General features: G+C 41.7%; 1 protein-coding gene across 11 annotated transcripts in view; it reads right to left on the reverse strand.

The window, feature by feature from the left end:
• kmt5b (lysine methyltransferase 5B) overlaps positions 1 to 16,475 on the reverse strand; it is an 89,154-nt gene that overhangs the window by 19,396 nt on the left and 53,283 nt on the right. For 10 of the 11 annotated variants that reach the window (XM_052028876.1, XM_052028881.1, XM_052028877.1 and 7 more), the window contains 2 exons: positions 13,294 to 13,403; positions 9,874 to 10,040 (listed from right to left, as the gene is read on the reverse strand). In XM_052028876.1, coding sequence (XP_051884836.1) covers positions 9,874 to 10,040; positions 13,294 to 13,403 — 277 coding nt within the window. The remainder of the gene's footprint in view (positions 1 to 9,873; positions 10,041 to 13,293; positions 13,404 to 16,475) is intronic. The other variant, XM_052028886.1, reaches the window with a different exon arrangement.

Genomic DNA, 16,475 nt, shown 5'->3' on the forward strand with positions numbered 1-16,475 from the left:
TCCAGGAATTAGAGAGGAGATTAGGACAAAATTTTTAACCTAAGAAAAGTAAGGTTCTGGAACTCACTGACACAAAGGTTGGTAAAAGCAGAAACTGTCATTTTCTTTAAACAGTATGGGGACATGAAAACAATGTCCTGTTGGGTTATGGCCATAAAACCAAGAGGTAGGATTGGGTAGCTCTTTTCCAACGAATACAGACACAGTAGGTTGAATAGCTACCTCCTGTCTTGCAAATTTTCTACAATTCTTTGAAAAGGTAATTGCCTTAGTATGAGAAATGAATTGGCTAAGGTATCTAAAAAATAAGGTGAAAAGATGGACAAGACAGTGCCAGACATCTAAGAAGTATTTCACAATTCTTAACAAAAATAAGTTCCTATGATAAATGAACTCCAGGGACAATGCAATCCTTCTGTACAACCAATTGAGGATGATATTAGATTCAAAAAGGCTTAAAATTGCAAATAACAGTACCCCCGGGGTCTGGGAAGTTTTAGAAATCAACAAAGAATTTCTAAAAACGTTGATAAAAAGATGAGAGAGAATATGAAGGTAAACTAGCAATTAATGTAGAAATTGATTATAAAATCTACAAATACATGAAAAGGATCACAGTAGCAAAAGTAACTGTTGATCCCTCAGAAGCTGAAACAAGGGAATAACTTAAGTAAGGGAATGACAGAATTGTTGAACAAATATTTTAATCTCTCTCTACATAGTAGAAAATAATAAAAAGAGTAATGAAAATAGTAGGTAACCAGGGGCAAAAGAGAAGGGAACAGAGCCTAAAGCAGATATTATCACTAGAGGAAAAAAAAATGTAATAAAGGGCTAGCAAATCCCCTGACCTGATGGCTCTAAAAAGAGGTGGCTACAAAGATGGAGCATGCATTGGTTGCCAAATTCCAAGTTCTTCATATTCTGGAAAGGTTCAAGTAGATCGGATACAAGTAAATATAACACTTCTATTTAAGAAAAGGGTGTGGTGGGGGTAGAGGAGAGGGGAGAGAGATAAAGAACTTGTTAGCCTAGCCTAATATCAGTCTTTAGGAAAGTGTTGGAATCCATCATCAAGGAAGTGATAACAGAGTATGTACAAAAGCATAACTTAATTAAGAATCAATATGGTTTAATGAAAGACAGGGAGATTGTTTAATAAAATCACTAGAATTCTTGGATGTTGCAACTAAGGGAGCAAAGGTGAGCCAATGGATCTAATGCTCGCAGTTTCCAAAGAGCATTCAATATGTTGCCAATAATGACTGATGATTCCTGGGCTTGAAGATAATATGTATTTACATAGTTTTAAAAGAATGTTGCCTATCCATTTGCCTATTGGGATTATTTTCATATTAGTCAGCTGCATGCCTGGGGTGCATCAGGAATCAGTGCTGGGACCTCATTATGATTTATATTGTCTTAAGTGAGGGATATGAACAGTTTAAATGAGTGGACAATTAGAGGATCATGGAAGAGAAATGTGAAATTATCCACTTCGGCAAGGAGAATAGAAAAGCAGAGTATTAATTACAGTACTGTTTAGGTCAGCAAGTAATTAAGACGGCAAGTGGAATTTGGTCATTATAGCTAGGGGAATGAATTACAAGAGAAGGTCTTGCCATGCAGGATTTTTTCCTGAGACCACATTGAGAATATAGTTACTGTGATCACATTTAATGATATTGTTGCCTTAGAGGCGGTGCAGCAAAGGTTCATTCAATGGATTCCTGGGATTGTCTTATGAGGATTAAGTAGACTGTGCCTACACACTTTAGAATTTAGAAGAATACAAGGTGATATCCTCAAATCATGCAATATTCTATGGGGGCTTGACAGGTCAGATGCTTCATCTGGACAAGTCTAGAATTAGGCAGCGTCATCATCAAGAAAAATGATCAACCACTTAAGATTGAGAGGAGGCAGCATTTTCTTTCTCTCAGAAGATTGTGAATAATTGGAATTCTGTGCTCCAAACAGCTTTGGATGCTGGTTCTTTAAGTATACAGGACTGAGACGATAGGTGAAACGGAAGGTCACAGGGCAAGGCACAAAGACAGTTGAGGCCAAAGATCTTATGGACATGATCTTACTGAATGGCAGTGCAAGTACTAGGGGACTTCTGGCTTACTTCTGTTCCCAGCATGTTGATATGAAAATTGGCAGTCTTTCCTATGTTACAGCAGATCCCTGGCTAGAGTTGTGGGAACGGGAATGTAATTGGGGACACGGTCAGAGTCAGAGGAATGGGAACGTGGTTGGGTGGGCAGCCAGAGCTGGGGGTTCAGGAGTGTGAACGTGGTCAGGTACGCAGCCTGAGCCAGGGGAACTGAGGTGATGTTGGTTGTGTGGTCAGAGAAATGGACTACAATATGATGTGTATAACTGAAGAAGAAGAAATCAGGAAGCTGAGGGTTGGTTACAGGGCTGGGCTGGGAAGCTGGACACCGAAGCGTCGATGAGTAGTCAGGTGTGCAGGTTGAGAAGTGAAGGGGGAAGCAGGGGACAAGGGCTCCTGTTTAAACTCACACGTGCGCATGAGAAAACTGGAATATGCAGAATGACACTTAGCGTTTGCTCATCTATGTGTGAGCATTAATACCCATGCAGCAGAGTTTGATTTCCAAATATCTTGGTCCCTTTTGCCAGTGGATCAAGAGCTGGCTGATTGAAGCTCTAAAGTAGCTGGTATACAATGACTTTCCCAACTTAAAAGCAGCAACACACAGGCAACTTCCACTGAACAAAATGAACTTTGGGACCTAGAATTTCAGGACCCTCATGGTTATTCGCAACAATGGCACACCTGAATGCCATCCTGCTATCATAGTTCAGGAACACTGTCTGACGCTTTGATTTTGCACTGAGTGAGACACTATGAGAAGGAAAAGGGTAGTCTAAAGACCATCTTTTCAAGGTTCAAACTGGAAGGGGAATATTGTTTTTACAGAGTGAGCTTTGCTATCAAGAATAAGCTAGTCCAGGGTTTCAGTCACTCACCCTGCAGTAGTAGTGAATTGCATTATGATCTTTTGGCTCACTCTAAAATGGAAGCCGGCCGGCCAGCAATGCGCAGGCACGGTTCGCCAGGTCCAGGTGGGGCGGTGTGGCCGGTGTCCTGATGCGGTCTGAGCCTTGGCCTTGGCCCCGGGGATGGTCCGGCTCAGCCTCTCTCGCACCACAGCCACAGAGATGCAGGAGCCCAAGGGCTAGAAACCTTACAGGGAGACAGTCGGTGCGCTCTCACTCCAGCGGATGGGCGCGGAGCGAAAACATGTCCTGTCAGGTAGATGAAACTCGTCAGCCTGGGAAGGCACTCCATCTAAGAGAGGGAAAACTCTGATTTCAAACCTCCACTGCCTTGCGGTCATACTCACTCATAGGAAAGGCTATGGGAGTAAACCCGGAGGACAAATCCGGAGCTGGAGTCCCTAAGGCAGTTCGACATTGTCTTCAACCTCGTTCTGGCAACTCCTGCGACGACACTGGTGCCAAGCTGTATTGGCTTTTGCCCTTCCCTTGGACAACATCGGTGGCGTGGAGAGGGGAGACCTGCTGCATGGGCAACTGCCGGTCTTCCATACAACTTTGCCCAGGCCTGCACCCTGGAGAGGACACTCCAGCGTTGCCTCACCGCGACGGCACAACACGGAAAGCAGCAGACTACCGGTTATAAGCCTGCACTCGATTGGTGTAGAGCAAGGCACCAGGGGTTGCTTTCGACAGAGGGAGAGACCATCGCGTCTCACTGGACAGCTACCGCCTACCTTAAGCAAGGCAGTCCCCAGCCAATTAGGTGCTGTCCTGCCACAGTCCGCCCACTCCACTGGGTGCATGGGGCTTAGGAATACAAGTATCCCGAACTGCAGACTGCAAACACTGCACCAGGCACAACAAGAAGACAAAAAAAGAAGCCAGCATTCAGACTAGGATGCTGGAATGTACGGACCATGACCACTGGTATATCAGATGACCTTCGGGAGATCAGCGACTCACGCAAGACAGCAGTGATTAACAATGAACTGCTGAGACTCCAAGTGGACATCGCAACACTCCAAGAGACATGTCTCGCAGGATCGGGAACCCTACGTGAGAGAGACTATACCTTCTTCTGGCAGGGCAAGGGCTCAGATGAGACCAGAAAGCATGGTATCGGCTTTGCAGTGAAGAACTCGCTGCTGAAGATGGTGGAGCCTAGCAAGAAAGGGACAGAGCGGATTTTCTCACTACGACTCCACACATCTGACGGGCCTGTCAACCTTGTCAGCGTCTATGCCCCAACCCTCTACACAAGACACGAAGGACGAGTTCTATGATCAGCTCTCAATGACAATACAGGAAATCCCAAGTCAGGATACTTGGCGACTTCAATGCCAGAGTAGGCACTGACCACGACTCCCGGCCAAGCTGCCTGGGGCGGTGTGGGTTGGGCAACATGAACGATAATGGGCAACGACTGCTCGAGCTTTACATGCTCCATGAATTGCATCACTAACACCTACTTCCAGACCAAAGCTCAGCATAAACTGTCTTGGAGACATACCCGCTCGAAACATTGGCATCAGCTAGACCTGATAATCATAAGGTGCTGCCACCTGAGAAACGTGCTCATGACTCGCTCCTTTTGGAGTGCCAACTGCGACGCAGACCACTCTCTGGTTTGCTGCAAGATCAGACTTCAGCCAAAGAAGATGCACTACGCCAAGCCTCCAGGCAAGCAGCACATTGGTGCTAGTAAGACCCAACACCCAGACAAAGTGGCAGAGTTCATCAAATCACTGGAGGATGCTCTCTTTGCAGACCCACCAGAAGGGGATGCTCTGCAGAGATGGGAATCTCTCAGGGACACTATCCACAGCACTGCACTCAAGGCTTTCAGGAAGAAACGGGGCAAAACACAGGACTGGTTCGAAGCGAGCTCAAGCAAGCTCACCACTGTCATCAGTCACATCAGACGCTACTCTACCACTACCGACTGAAGCAAGACTCTCCATGCGCAGATCCATGGTCTCACAAGACTAACGGATGCCATCAAAATGGAAGCAACACAATACGGTCATCGGTGCATATGCCCCAAACTTGGAAGCTTCAGATGGATCCAAAGGAAGACAAACTTCAACGCTGGGTGGAAAGGGACCAGAAGCAAGGCGTGATACACAAGAAAGGAGCAGCAAAGGCTTACTCCTATTTTTGACCAAATGGCTGAAGCACAGCTTGTCAAAATGAACACACTTTTATCAGAGGAACAAGTACAAGACAATATGGCAACACCCTCAGTCCAAGTGCCGGTAACTGTTAAAAAATACATCATCCAAGCAAGGGATGAAAAATGTCTGCATCACCTGTGACATGACAGGTACCAATGACTGCTGGATTGACCACCACCTAATCCTCCAACCTGTCACCAAAGAATGAGCATCAACAGAAGTGTTACCACAGGATCAACATCGAAGGTCTCAACAACTTCATAATAGTGGCTCTTCTCAGACAGCCCCTCACAGAAAACCTGAAAATTTCCACAAGGTCTGCAAAGCATCCACAGCTTATGGGATGCCCTGAAGTCTGTCACAAAAGGTACCTGCGAACAGTCTCTTGGCTTCTCTATTAGAACCTGGGCTGGATTGATGAAAATGACTAGGGAGATCAAGCAGTGAATTAACTGCACACTTAAGGCATTCCTGGATCAGCAGCTGCACCACTTCTCCAGGGGAAGAGATAGTTATACAGGCACTTGGATGCATTGGTCCAACAAAAAATCCTTGGCCTAAGGAACAGCTGGTGATGGAGAAAGAGTGTGGGCTCAGCAACTCACCAACATCTATGACATGTGCAGCGTTCTTCAATGCTGTAAAAGCATTTTATTGCCCAAACACCCAGAGTACTCCCACTGAGAGCCAACCACAGGGGTGAACTCATCAGATACAGAGAGGCAGTCAACTGCCACTGGAAGGAATACGATTCTGTCTTTGATGTGAGCACTACACAGCAACACGTTCATGCCAACCTTGCCGCCTGACCAAAAATGTTGTTGAATAGGTCCAACTAAAAAATAATAAGGCCTCCGGAATTGACACTATCTTTGTCAAAATCTTAAAACTCAAATGGTGAAGAGCTTTAGTTACAAATCCACAATTTCATTTTCCATAGATTCGAAGAGTAGAATATGCCACAGATCTCAAAGATCCCGTAGTCATCTCCTTTCTTCAAGATGATCACATGACCTGCTGTGGCAAATACAGGGAGATCTCCCTGCTGTATCTGCAGGGAAAGTCATCACAAGAGCCCTTCTGAACTACTACTTCCCAGTGGCCAACCAGCTGCTTCTCAAATCATTGTGTGGATTCTTTCCGTTTAGAGGCAGTAGATGTAATTTGCACTTCTCATCAAACTCCAAGAAAAATGCAGGGAGCAGCACTCACTGCTATAAATGGCTTTTCTTGACCTCCATAAAGCTTTGTCTCCATCAATCAGGAGAGACTGTGGAACACTCTCTTCTAATTCGGCTGTCTGCAGAGATTTGTCTCCATTTTATATTTGCACCCACAATGGCGTACAAGCCATGATACAAACGAATGGGTCTACAACAGAGCCAACCTCAGCACAAACCAGTGACAAACAAAGCTGCGCCATTGTCCCAACACTTTTCTTAATCTTTTTCATGGCAATATTGCACATTACCTCCAACAAACCTCTTATGGGAGTTGGGCTAATCTTCAGAATTAATAGGAATTGTCCAAACTATGGTGAGTACACTCTAGAACCAACATCACTCAAACCTCAATTATTGAGCTGCACTATGGAGATAACACTTGCATTTGCATGCACTAAGAGGCTGAACTTCAGTCATTATCAATGTATTCAATGGAGCACGCGGGAGGATGGGCCTCACACCCAGCATCCACAAGTCAAGGATCCTCCACCAACATGCCTCCACTGTATTGCACTGCCCACTGACAATAATAGTTCATGGCGAGACCCTGGAAAACATTAACCAGTTCCCATCTCTCAGAGAAGGCGGACACATGATGATGGCCCAGTGTTTGAAGATCAAGACCTCAGACCTGGCACAAAACCCAGTCTAATGGGTAGCAAGGATCCCTGCCCCCCTGTATGTTTCTGAGACCTGGATTACCTCACAAGGCACCTCAAAGCATTAGGATACTACCACCAATACTATCTCTGCTAAGCCCTCCAAATTCACAGAAAGGATCAATATCAGAGTCCTCTCCCAGGTCAACAACCTGAACATTTAGGCCCTAGTACACCAGGTATACTCAGTTACCTACATTGGGCAGGTAGGTTGCCTGCATGCCTGACACCAGGCACTGAAACAATCTTTTCCAACCTCTATCATGGGAAGAGATTACCAAATGGCACAGAAAAAAATCCAAGAATGTGCTCAAAGCCCCCTTAAAAGAAAATGCAATATCCCCACTGACTCCTGGGAATCTCAGGCTGATGACCACTCAAAGTGAAGAATGAACATTCAGGATGGTATTGAGAATGTTGAAGCCATGCATCAACAACACACAGTAAGCAGCAGACCACCTTAACAAACTACACATCTGCCTGCCTTGTCAGACTCTTCCTGCTTAATCTGTAAAAGAGTCTGTGGTTCCCAAAATTCCCTCATTAGTCACCTCAGGACAATAACAACTGCATGCCAATTGATTAATTGACACCTCAGGACAAACACTACCTGTGGATTTACATTGTTGTATAAAAACCTGCCAGACCCAAGAAGAAGGCCATCCATCTTGACTAGCATGGTGATGCATCTAAAAGATATGCTGCACCACAACTGCAGTGACCGGTGTTCAGTGCTGCCATCTGATGTTGTGTAGAGTTCACATATTCTCTCTGTGACTGTGCGGGTTTGCTCCAGTTGCTCAATTTTCCTCCCACATCTCAAACACATGCCATTATTTACTGCCTCTGGTATATGTGAGTGGTAGAATCTGGTGGGAATTGTTGGAAATGTGGTGAGAATAGGTTACAAGGAAAGTTAGTTGGAGAACAGGATTTCTCTCTGACCAGCACAGACTTGAAAATGCTGTTCTCCCATAAGGAAATATGGAAAAATACTCAGCAGTCAAAAAAGTTAAATGGTGAATGTTAGGTATTAAGAAGTTAATATTCAGGAATAAGAAAAACATTCTGCAGATTGAGAACTATGAAAACCCTTGATGTTTTCATGGTGTTTGAACTTCTCAAAATACAGAAACAAAGACAAGAATGCTATACTTTTCTGAATAGTCATACTACTTTGGTATTTTAAGTAAGGAAAATTGCTTCAATGGTTCACAACTGCGGAACATCAGAAGTTGGAGTCTCTGGCTGGCTACTCAGTACAATAAACTTCATTTGGCATTCACAACAAGTGGGAGCAAGTGGCATGGCCACATTTACAGCCATCCTTCAACTGTCCTGAACAAAGCAGTTCACTGAGTCTTTTCAGTTAAAACTCAACCACATTACTGTCAAACATACCACAGGGCAGCACATTTTCTTCTTTGAAGTACATTAGTGAATTAAAAGGCTTTTTCCCAAGTAATCCAGCAGTCTCGTGACCACTGTTTATATAGATCATCAAAATTAACTGAAATTAAACATTCCTAGCTGCCATGATGGAATATGAATACTGATTATACCAAACCTCTTGATTATTAATCCATTAACATACTCCATATTCATCTCTCCAGAGGAAACTCTCTGCATCTGGCAGTTAAGTATACTAAAAAGAATATAAATCTGAAGCAGTTTTCCTGAATACATTTTCCATTATGAATGAAAATAGACACCGAATTTACATCTAGGTTAGCAACGCGAAGGAAGTCTTATAATGAAAAATACTTGATCCTATGGAAGGGACGTTGCCTATAAGAATGGGGAGTAGACTCAAGCAAATGGATTGAGCACACAGAGGAACCAGCCCTCACAAAGCCAATAGCATCCAGTTCTATATGACTGCAACGATGTGCTTGACCACCTCCTGGATATCTCAACTGAACTTGACTCCATGCTAATAGTTATGGAAAAATGTGATATTTGTGAATTACCAGTATCTGTCCCTGTGAAGCACATCTATTGATGAAACTTTATCCATGCAATTGTTCCCACAGATCTGAATATTCTGAAAGTTTTCCTGGACAATCTCTCACCTTACACATCCATAAAGCTGGGCTAATCTGCCGCATGTGGCACAACTCACACCAAAACACCATTCACTGATATTTGTTGATCTATATTACCTCCCACTCCAGTAAAGCCTTTTTAAATTTTCATTTGTTTTCAAACTTAAAGGCTTTGCCCATATCTAACCTCCTACAACTTTCCAAGATTTCTATGATCCTCTAATTTTGGCCATACATCTATCCCAACATTTCTTTGGTCCACTACAAGCAGCTCTACATTCAGCTGCCTAAGTTGCTGAACACCGGTGTTCACTTCATTTCTCTACATCTCTCTTCTCCAAAGTACTCCTTAAAACCTATCTGAGCAAGCATCAGTTTATCTGCCCCATGTACCTTTGTTTAATTTTCACAATTTCTCCTCTTATATGATCTTCTACCTCATTAAAAGGTGCCATATAAATGAAAATGATGTCAACAAGAAGCAAGCGACTGACTATTTGGCATGAAGTGTATCTTGTGTAACTTATACAGTTCTTTCTTTTATGCATTTTAGTCTTTTTCTGTGCTTAAAAAAACTTCTCAGATTTGTGTGTGATGTTTCATAAAAATCTAATTTGATGTATTTGAATTCTTTTCAAGCAAAAAAAGATTTGTGGCAGGAGGATGCTGATGAAATAAGATGATGAATAACTATCCAATTATGTGAGTAATGTTTAGTAACTCGTAGAATGTTCCATACCATGGTTGATAAATGCAGCAGGTCCAAGCCAAAGCTGAGCACAGTTCTTTCTTGTGGAAAACATAACACTAAAATCATTTTCTCCATGCCGAAGTAGCATGTTTTCTTCCATTTCTGACAGCTCTGCAATGCAGCCAACCAATAATTCAATCTTGTCATTCTTCTTCCTATTTACAAGTCAAAAATTGCATCCAATTAATATCTTTAGTCTGTGAAATACATGATGCTAATATAATCATTTACTGACATAATTCCTTCTGAATTGAGTGGAAGTGTTTTCCACTTCCACTCAAAGTTACCATTCATTGCAAAATGCTAACACACGTAGTTCAGTTTCGTTTATTTGTGCTAATGATGGGAGACAAACATGAACAAGAGCATTGATAATTACTGCAGTCATCATTAACATATAGCATAAATTATATGGGGCATATGCGCAAAAGATGAAAAAGTTAAAACAGTGTATTTAAGTACAGGCGACCCCCATGTTCGAGCCATTCAGGTTATGGAAATTCGCCATTACAGAATTCACAAATCACTTTCCAAAAATTTGAGATACAGAATAAAATTTGCTCTCACGGAATTTGTGTAAAGAAAAAGTAAATCTACACAAAATTTATTTTTTTCAACTCATGTTTCTTGTAGCCTGCACAGATGACATGGCTTCATGTTTGCAATACAACCTGTTTTCTACGAAAGCAACCCACCATAACCTGGGGGTTGCCTGTAATGCAAGGAGAACACTGCCTGAAGGAAGGTTCACTGGAGTTAAGGTGCTTTTAACTTTTGGGTTTAGCCAAATGAAAACCATTTCACACCAAAACCATATTTTGAGCACACCCTCCTAAAAAATATTAAGGACTCAAGGCTCTAAACAAAAATTATGGAGAATGAGGACCTGTCTAACATGTCAATTAACAAGAAAGATCTGTAAGATATTTGCAGTTCATTTACATTGAAAATTAAAACCCAGCATAACTTCTTGAATGGATAAAATGTTACTTCAGGCTACTAACCAACAAATGGATCATTTATTCATGGTTTCCGTGTCTTCCATGCCCAAGCTACACCAAATGCACAGAGTTCAACAACTTGTCTCACATTCTGACCATCTCTTCAGTTACCTTTGGATCTTCCATCCTTTACTTTGCTCACCATGCTCCCACCTGAACCCCCATCTTGCTCTGCTTCCAAGCTTATCTTGCCCATCTGCCTTATTTCCAGATCCCATGACCACATTTCAATTACATTATAGATTCCCTATCCCCTACTGGTCCTCGTATATATTCAGATTATCCCCAGTTTATAAAAGAGCTTAGGAACAAATACAGATTTGATGTACCTGTAACAACAGGAAAAAGAGTAAGCCATGCAGCCCCAAGCTTGCTTTGTTGTTCAATAGAATCATGCCTGATCTAACATTCTAAGCCTATTTTCATGGAGCATAGAACAGTCCAGCACAGAAATAGGCCCTTAGGACCATGACATCTGTGCCAACCATGATGCCAATTTAAACTGGTCTTTATCCTTCTATCCCCCACCTGTTCATGCGCCTATCTAAATGCCTCCTAAATGTTACCAGTGTATCTGCTTCCATTACCTCCCGTGGTAGTGCGTTGTGTAAAAAAAAAGTTGTCTCACAAATATCCTTTAAACTCCACCCCCCCCCCCCCCCACCCCACCTTAAATCTATTCCCTCTGGTATTAGGCATTTCCATTCTGGGAAAAACATGCCAACTATCTATCCTATCTATGCCTCTCATGATTTTATATACTATCAAGTAGCCCCTCAGCCTTTGATGCTTCAGAGAAAACAATCCAAGTCTATCCACCCTCTCCCTTCCTGTCATTTTCCCATAACCCATGATTTCCTTACTGATTAGAAACATATCCATCTCAGCCCTAAATAAATACAAGGTCTCCACCACTGCAGGTCTCTGTGGCAAGGAGATTCAAAGAGTCACTGCACTCAGAAATTCTTCCCCATCTCAGTCATAAATGGGCCTACTTATTCTGAGACCTTATTCTGAAACTTATGTTTCAATAACTCAGCAACACCCTTGCTCTGCAAGTTTATGAATGGACGTTGCAGTTCAAATCCACAAGTTATATTCCCCAATCACTCATCCTTTAAAACCTGCCCATGACAAAGCTTCTTTTGCTACACCCGTTAAGTGCCTTAAAGATATTTTCCGACTTTAAAAGCACTATCTGAACTCAAGCTTGTTTTGTTTTTTTTAAAAAGCTTTCAAATTCGAAGATTTCAAGTGTACCAATGTTCCATAATTATGGACACTTACTAATCAATTGTGATACAAATATGAGAAATCAATCTATAAACAGGCTAGATCTATCTACCGGGAAAAGATGGCATGGCCACCTGGCATCAAACCTTCAAACCACTTTCAGACTTTCCATACCTTTTCCCCTTTTTTTTTAGGTATTTATCCACAAGGTTTGAGCACTGGTGGCCATGCCAGCATTTAAAACAGGTTTCTCACTGTCCTTAAGATAATGAGCCATTCTACAAGCGCTGTTGGGCAAGGATCTCCAGAATTTTAATCTGGCAATAATGACAGAATAAGAGATAATTCCAAGGCAGGATGCTATGTGGCTTTGAAAGAACTTGCAGTTAATGAAATTCTCATGCATTTGGTGTCCTTGGGTTTCTAAGTGGTAAAAGTCAAGAGTTTAGGAAGTATTGCTGAAGAAGCCATGGCCAGTTATGCAATCCATCTTGTACAGGTACAAACCATCACCAACAGGTCAAAAGGAGGGAGTGAATTTTAGAGTGGTGGCTGCTTTGCTGTTGAAGTCAGATAAATTGTTCTGGACAGCAAATGGAGAGCATTCCATCACATTCTCCACTTGAGCCTTTTAGATAATGGTAAGGCTTTGGGGAGTCAATCAGAAAGTCAATGAAAATTTTAAAAGTCCTCTGTTGAAACTATGCATCTGACTCTTCTAGACCAAATTTTGTTCTATGGGTCTCATTGTCACTTCCTTTTACCATTGCCACACTCATTTCTGTCACCCTCCAGCCCTATACTCTTCTCTTTTCTTCAATCAGCCATCCTCCTTTCTAGCACTCAACTTGAATAAATGTCATTCATCCGTAACACAGTTCTGATGAAAGGCCATTGACCTGAATTTTCTACCAGAGAGTTGTTTCCATTTTGAAGCAATATCCTGCTTTTGTTTGTAATAAAGTTGACAATCTGTTTACAATATAAATCAGTATTTGAAGCATTAAAAATATTTTTAAATATCATCTTCAGTGCAGTAAAACGTTCCAAAGTGCTTTGCAGGTGTTATTAAACAAAATACAACTGTAACACCTAACATAATATCATGAGCATTAAAAATGAAATAACCACATGCATAAGTGAATCTATAATTTAACATTAGTTCAAGTCTTACCATTCCCTGGTTGCAACTATCTTGGCTCCATTTTTCTCTGAGGAATACCGATTACATGGCAAGAGTTCAAATCCACTCTCAGCTGCAAACATTCTCAGATAAATAAAAACCTGCCCAAAATATATTAAACATTTTGTGGGTATAACTTTTTGTATGTTAATTTTATACAGCTAAACTTTAACTACGCTGAATCACAATATCCTATAAACTATAAACTCAAATATTTGACAAATCTTTTGACCTATCGTCCACCACTACAATTTACTTAGTGATTTACGAGTATATCAAAAATTTATATTCCCCCACTCCCAACAGGGAGTTGTCCATTTCATTATATATTCTCCAAAAATAACTGGCCTCTATATCCTAATAATTACCCGATGACATAAAATTGGTGGTGTTGTCAATAGCATGGTGGGTAATCTTATGCTACAGAAAGAAATTGATTAGCTGATAAATTGGACATGGCAGTGGCAGATGGAACTTAATCCTAATAAATGTGAGGTGATGCATTTGGAGGGTCAACTAAGTGTAGGCCATACACAATGAATGGTAGGGCCCTAGGAAGTATTGAGGAACAAAGGGATCTTGGCATACAAGTCCAAAGATCCCTAAAAGTGATGCTAAATAGGGTGCTAAAGGTGCCTTACAGAATTATTGCCTGCATTTGCTAGGGCATAGAATACAAGTGCTGGGAGGTCTTGGTACAAGATCTCTTACAAAACATTGGTTCAGTCACAGCTGGGATATTGTGTGCAGTTCTGGTTGCCATAATATAGGAAAGACGGCGATTGTGCTGGAGAGGTGCAGAGGAGATTCACCAGCGTTGCCTGGGATGGAATGTTTCAATAAGGAGTAGGTTGGGTTTGTTTCCTTGCTGCAGAGGATGCCAAGGGACAATGTGATAGAGGTATACAAAATTATGAGAGGCATAGAGTAGATTTTTCCCATGCTAGCGGAGTCTAAGACTAAAGGGTACATGTTAAAGGTGAGGAGTAGGAAGGTTTAAAGGGGATCAGAGGGCAATTGCAATCTGGAACACACCCGAGGAGATAGTGGAGCCAGGTACTCTCACAACATTTAAGAAGCAACTGACGAGCAATCGAATCGCCAAGGTATATTAGGTTATAGACCAAGTGCTGGTAAAAGAGATTAGTATAGATAGGTACTTGATGGTCAACATAGGCATGGTGAGACAGAGGACCTGCTTCTGAGCTATGTGACTCAGGCCCAAATTGCAGCAAAGTACTGCACATGCAAAACACAGGTTACGTCTCCCATATGATATTTTTGTTGAATCCAGAAGCCTTTGCCTTGTTATTCCCAATGTATCTTGTGATCAAGGAACGTGTACAATCTAGGGATTAGGAACGCAAGGGAGAACAGGAGGATAGCATTGCTCAAACTCACCCCAATCATAATTAATGAGTGCCACAATGTCCAAAGTCCACAAAAGTAGTCATGGTAGGAAATGCAACAATTTCTACTATGACTTATTTTGAAAGTACTACCTAAGGATTTGCATCACAGAATTTTGAAAGAGGTGGTTTTAGAGAGAATGAATGTGCTAGTTATTATCTTCCAAGGTTTGATGGATTCAGAATTGTTCTTGTGGATTGGAGGATAGAAAATGTGATCTCACTATTTAAGGCAGGGATGGGGCAGTTGGTGGTGGGGGGGTGGGGGGGGTAGGTGGTGAGAAAGAGGAAACACTTGACTTGCTGGTCCAATATCAATGGTAGGGAAAATACTGGAATCAATATAAAGAACAAAATAACAGAACATCTTGAAAATAATAGGATGGAGAAGAGCCTCAATGAATTTATGAAGAGAAAATCATAGTTGTCTAATCTACTGGAATTCTTTGTGTATATGATACACAGAATAGAAAACTAGTGGATGTGCTGCATTTGGAATTTTGGAAGGCATTCAGTAAGATTCCACACGGGCAGTTATTCAACAAGATGAGAGCACATAGAACTGAAAGTAATATACTGACATGAAATTATTAGTTATAAATAAAGCAACAAGTAGAAATGTGTGGATCATTCTCTGGTTAGCAGACTGTGACAAATGGGATTGGTGCTTGGGCCCCACCTTTCATGGTTGAGGGAACCAAATCTCATTTTTCCAAGTGTGCTGATAATACATGGGATTGAAAGTGTGAAGAAGGATATAATGAGAATTCAAGGAATGTGGACAAGTTGAATGGGTGAGAATGTAGCAGAATGGAAACATGAGGTTACCCATTCTGGTTCACAAAGAAAATCTGAATATTTGTTAATTGGGTGAGAGATTGGGTAGTGCTAATGTTCAAAATGACGTAGGTGCACTTACACACAACTCACTGAAAGCCAACATTCAGGATCAGCAAGCAATTTAGAGGGCAATACATCTGTTAGCCTTTGAGAGGATTGGAATACAGGAGTAAGAGTTGTATTTCAAGTTTATTCAGCCTTAGCAAGATCACACATGCACTATCATCATGTACAGTTTTGGTCTCCTTACTCTAGGAAAAAATATACTTGCCATAAAAGGAGTGCAACAAAGAATCACCAGAATGGCTCCAAGGATAGCAAGTTTGGTGTATGAGCAGAGAGGAATTAAGCTGGGGCTGTATTCTCTTGAGTTTAGAAAAAATGAGAGATTTCATTTAAGCGTACAAAGTTCTTCCAGGGTTTGACTGATTGGAGGCAAGTAAGATATTTCCCTGGATGAGGACTGAGGGTACTATTTCAGAATGAGGCTTTTAGGACAGAGGATGAGAAATTTCTTCTCTTAAAGGGCAGTGAACCTTTGAAATTCCCTATCCCAGAGGCCTTTGGTAGCTCAGTCATTGTATTCATTCAAAAATGACCAAAAGATTTCTGGGCATTAAGGAAGTCAAGGGGTATGGAAATAGTAGTAGAAAATGAGTACAGGTAGAAGTTTGGTTATGATCTTAAGGTGAAGCAGGCTCAAAGCACCAGATGGCCTTCTCCTGCTCCTATTTCTTATGTTCTTTGACCTACATTGTCATGAGGCAAGATTCATTTCAGAGGATGGTGAGGAGCCAACTAAGATTATGAACTCCACTTGGTTGTAAAAAATATAAACCCACAACATAAACTTTGCCAATCTAGGATGGGCACTTCTTAAAAGAGGTAAATGGAGGAGCATACATAGAGCCGCAACTGAGAAAG

This window comes from Pristis pectinata, chromosome 14, assembly GCF_009764475.1.
Source record: "Pristis pectinata isolate sPriPec2 chromosome 14, sPriPec2.1.pri, whole genome shotgun sequence".
NCBI lineage: Eukaryota > Metazoa > Chordata > Chondrichthyes > Rhinopristiformes > Pristidae > Pristis > Pristis pectinata.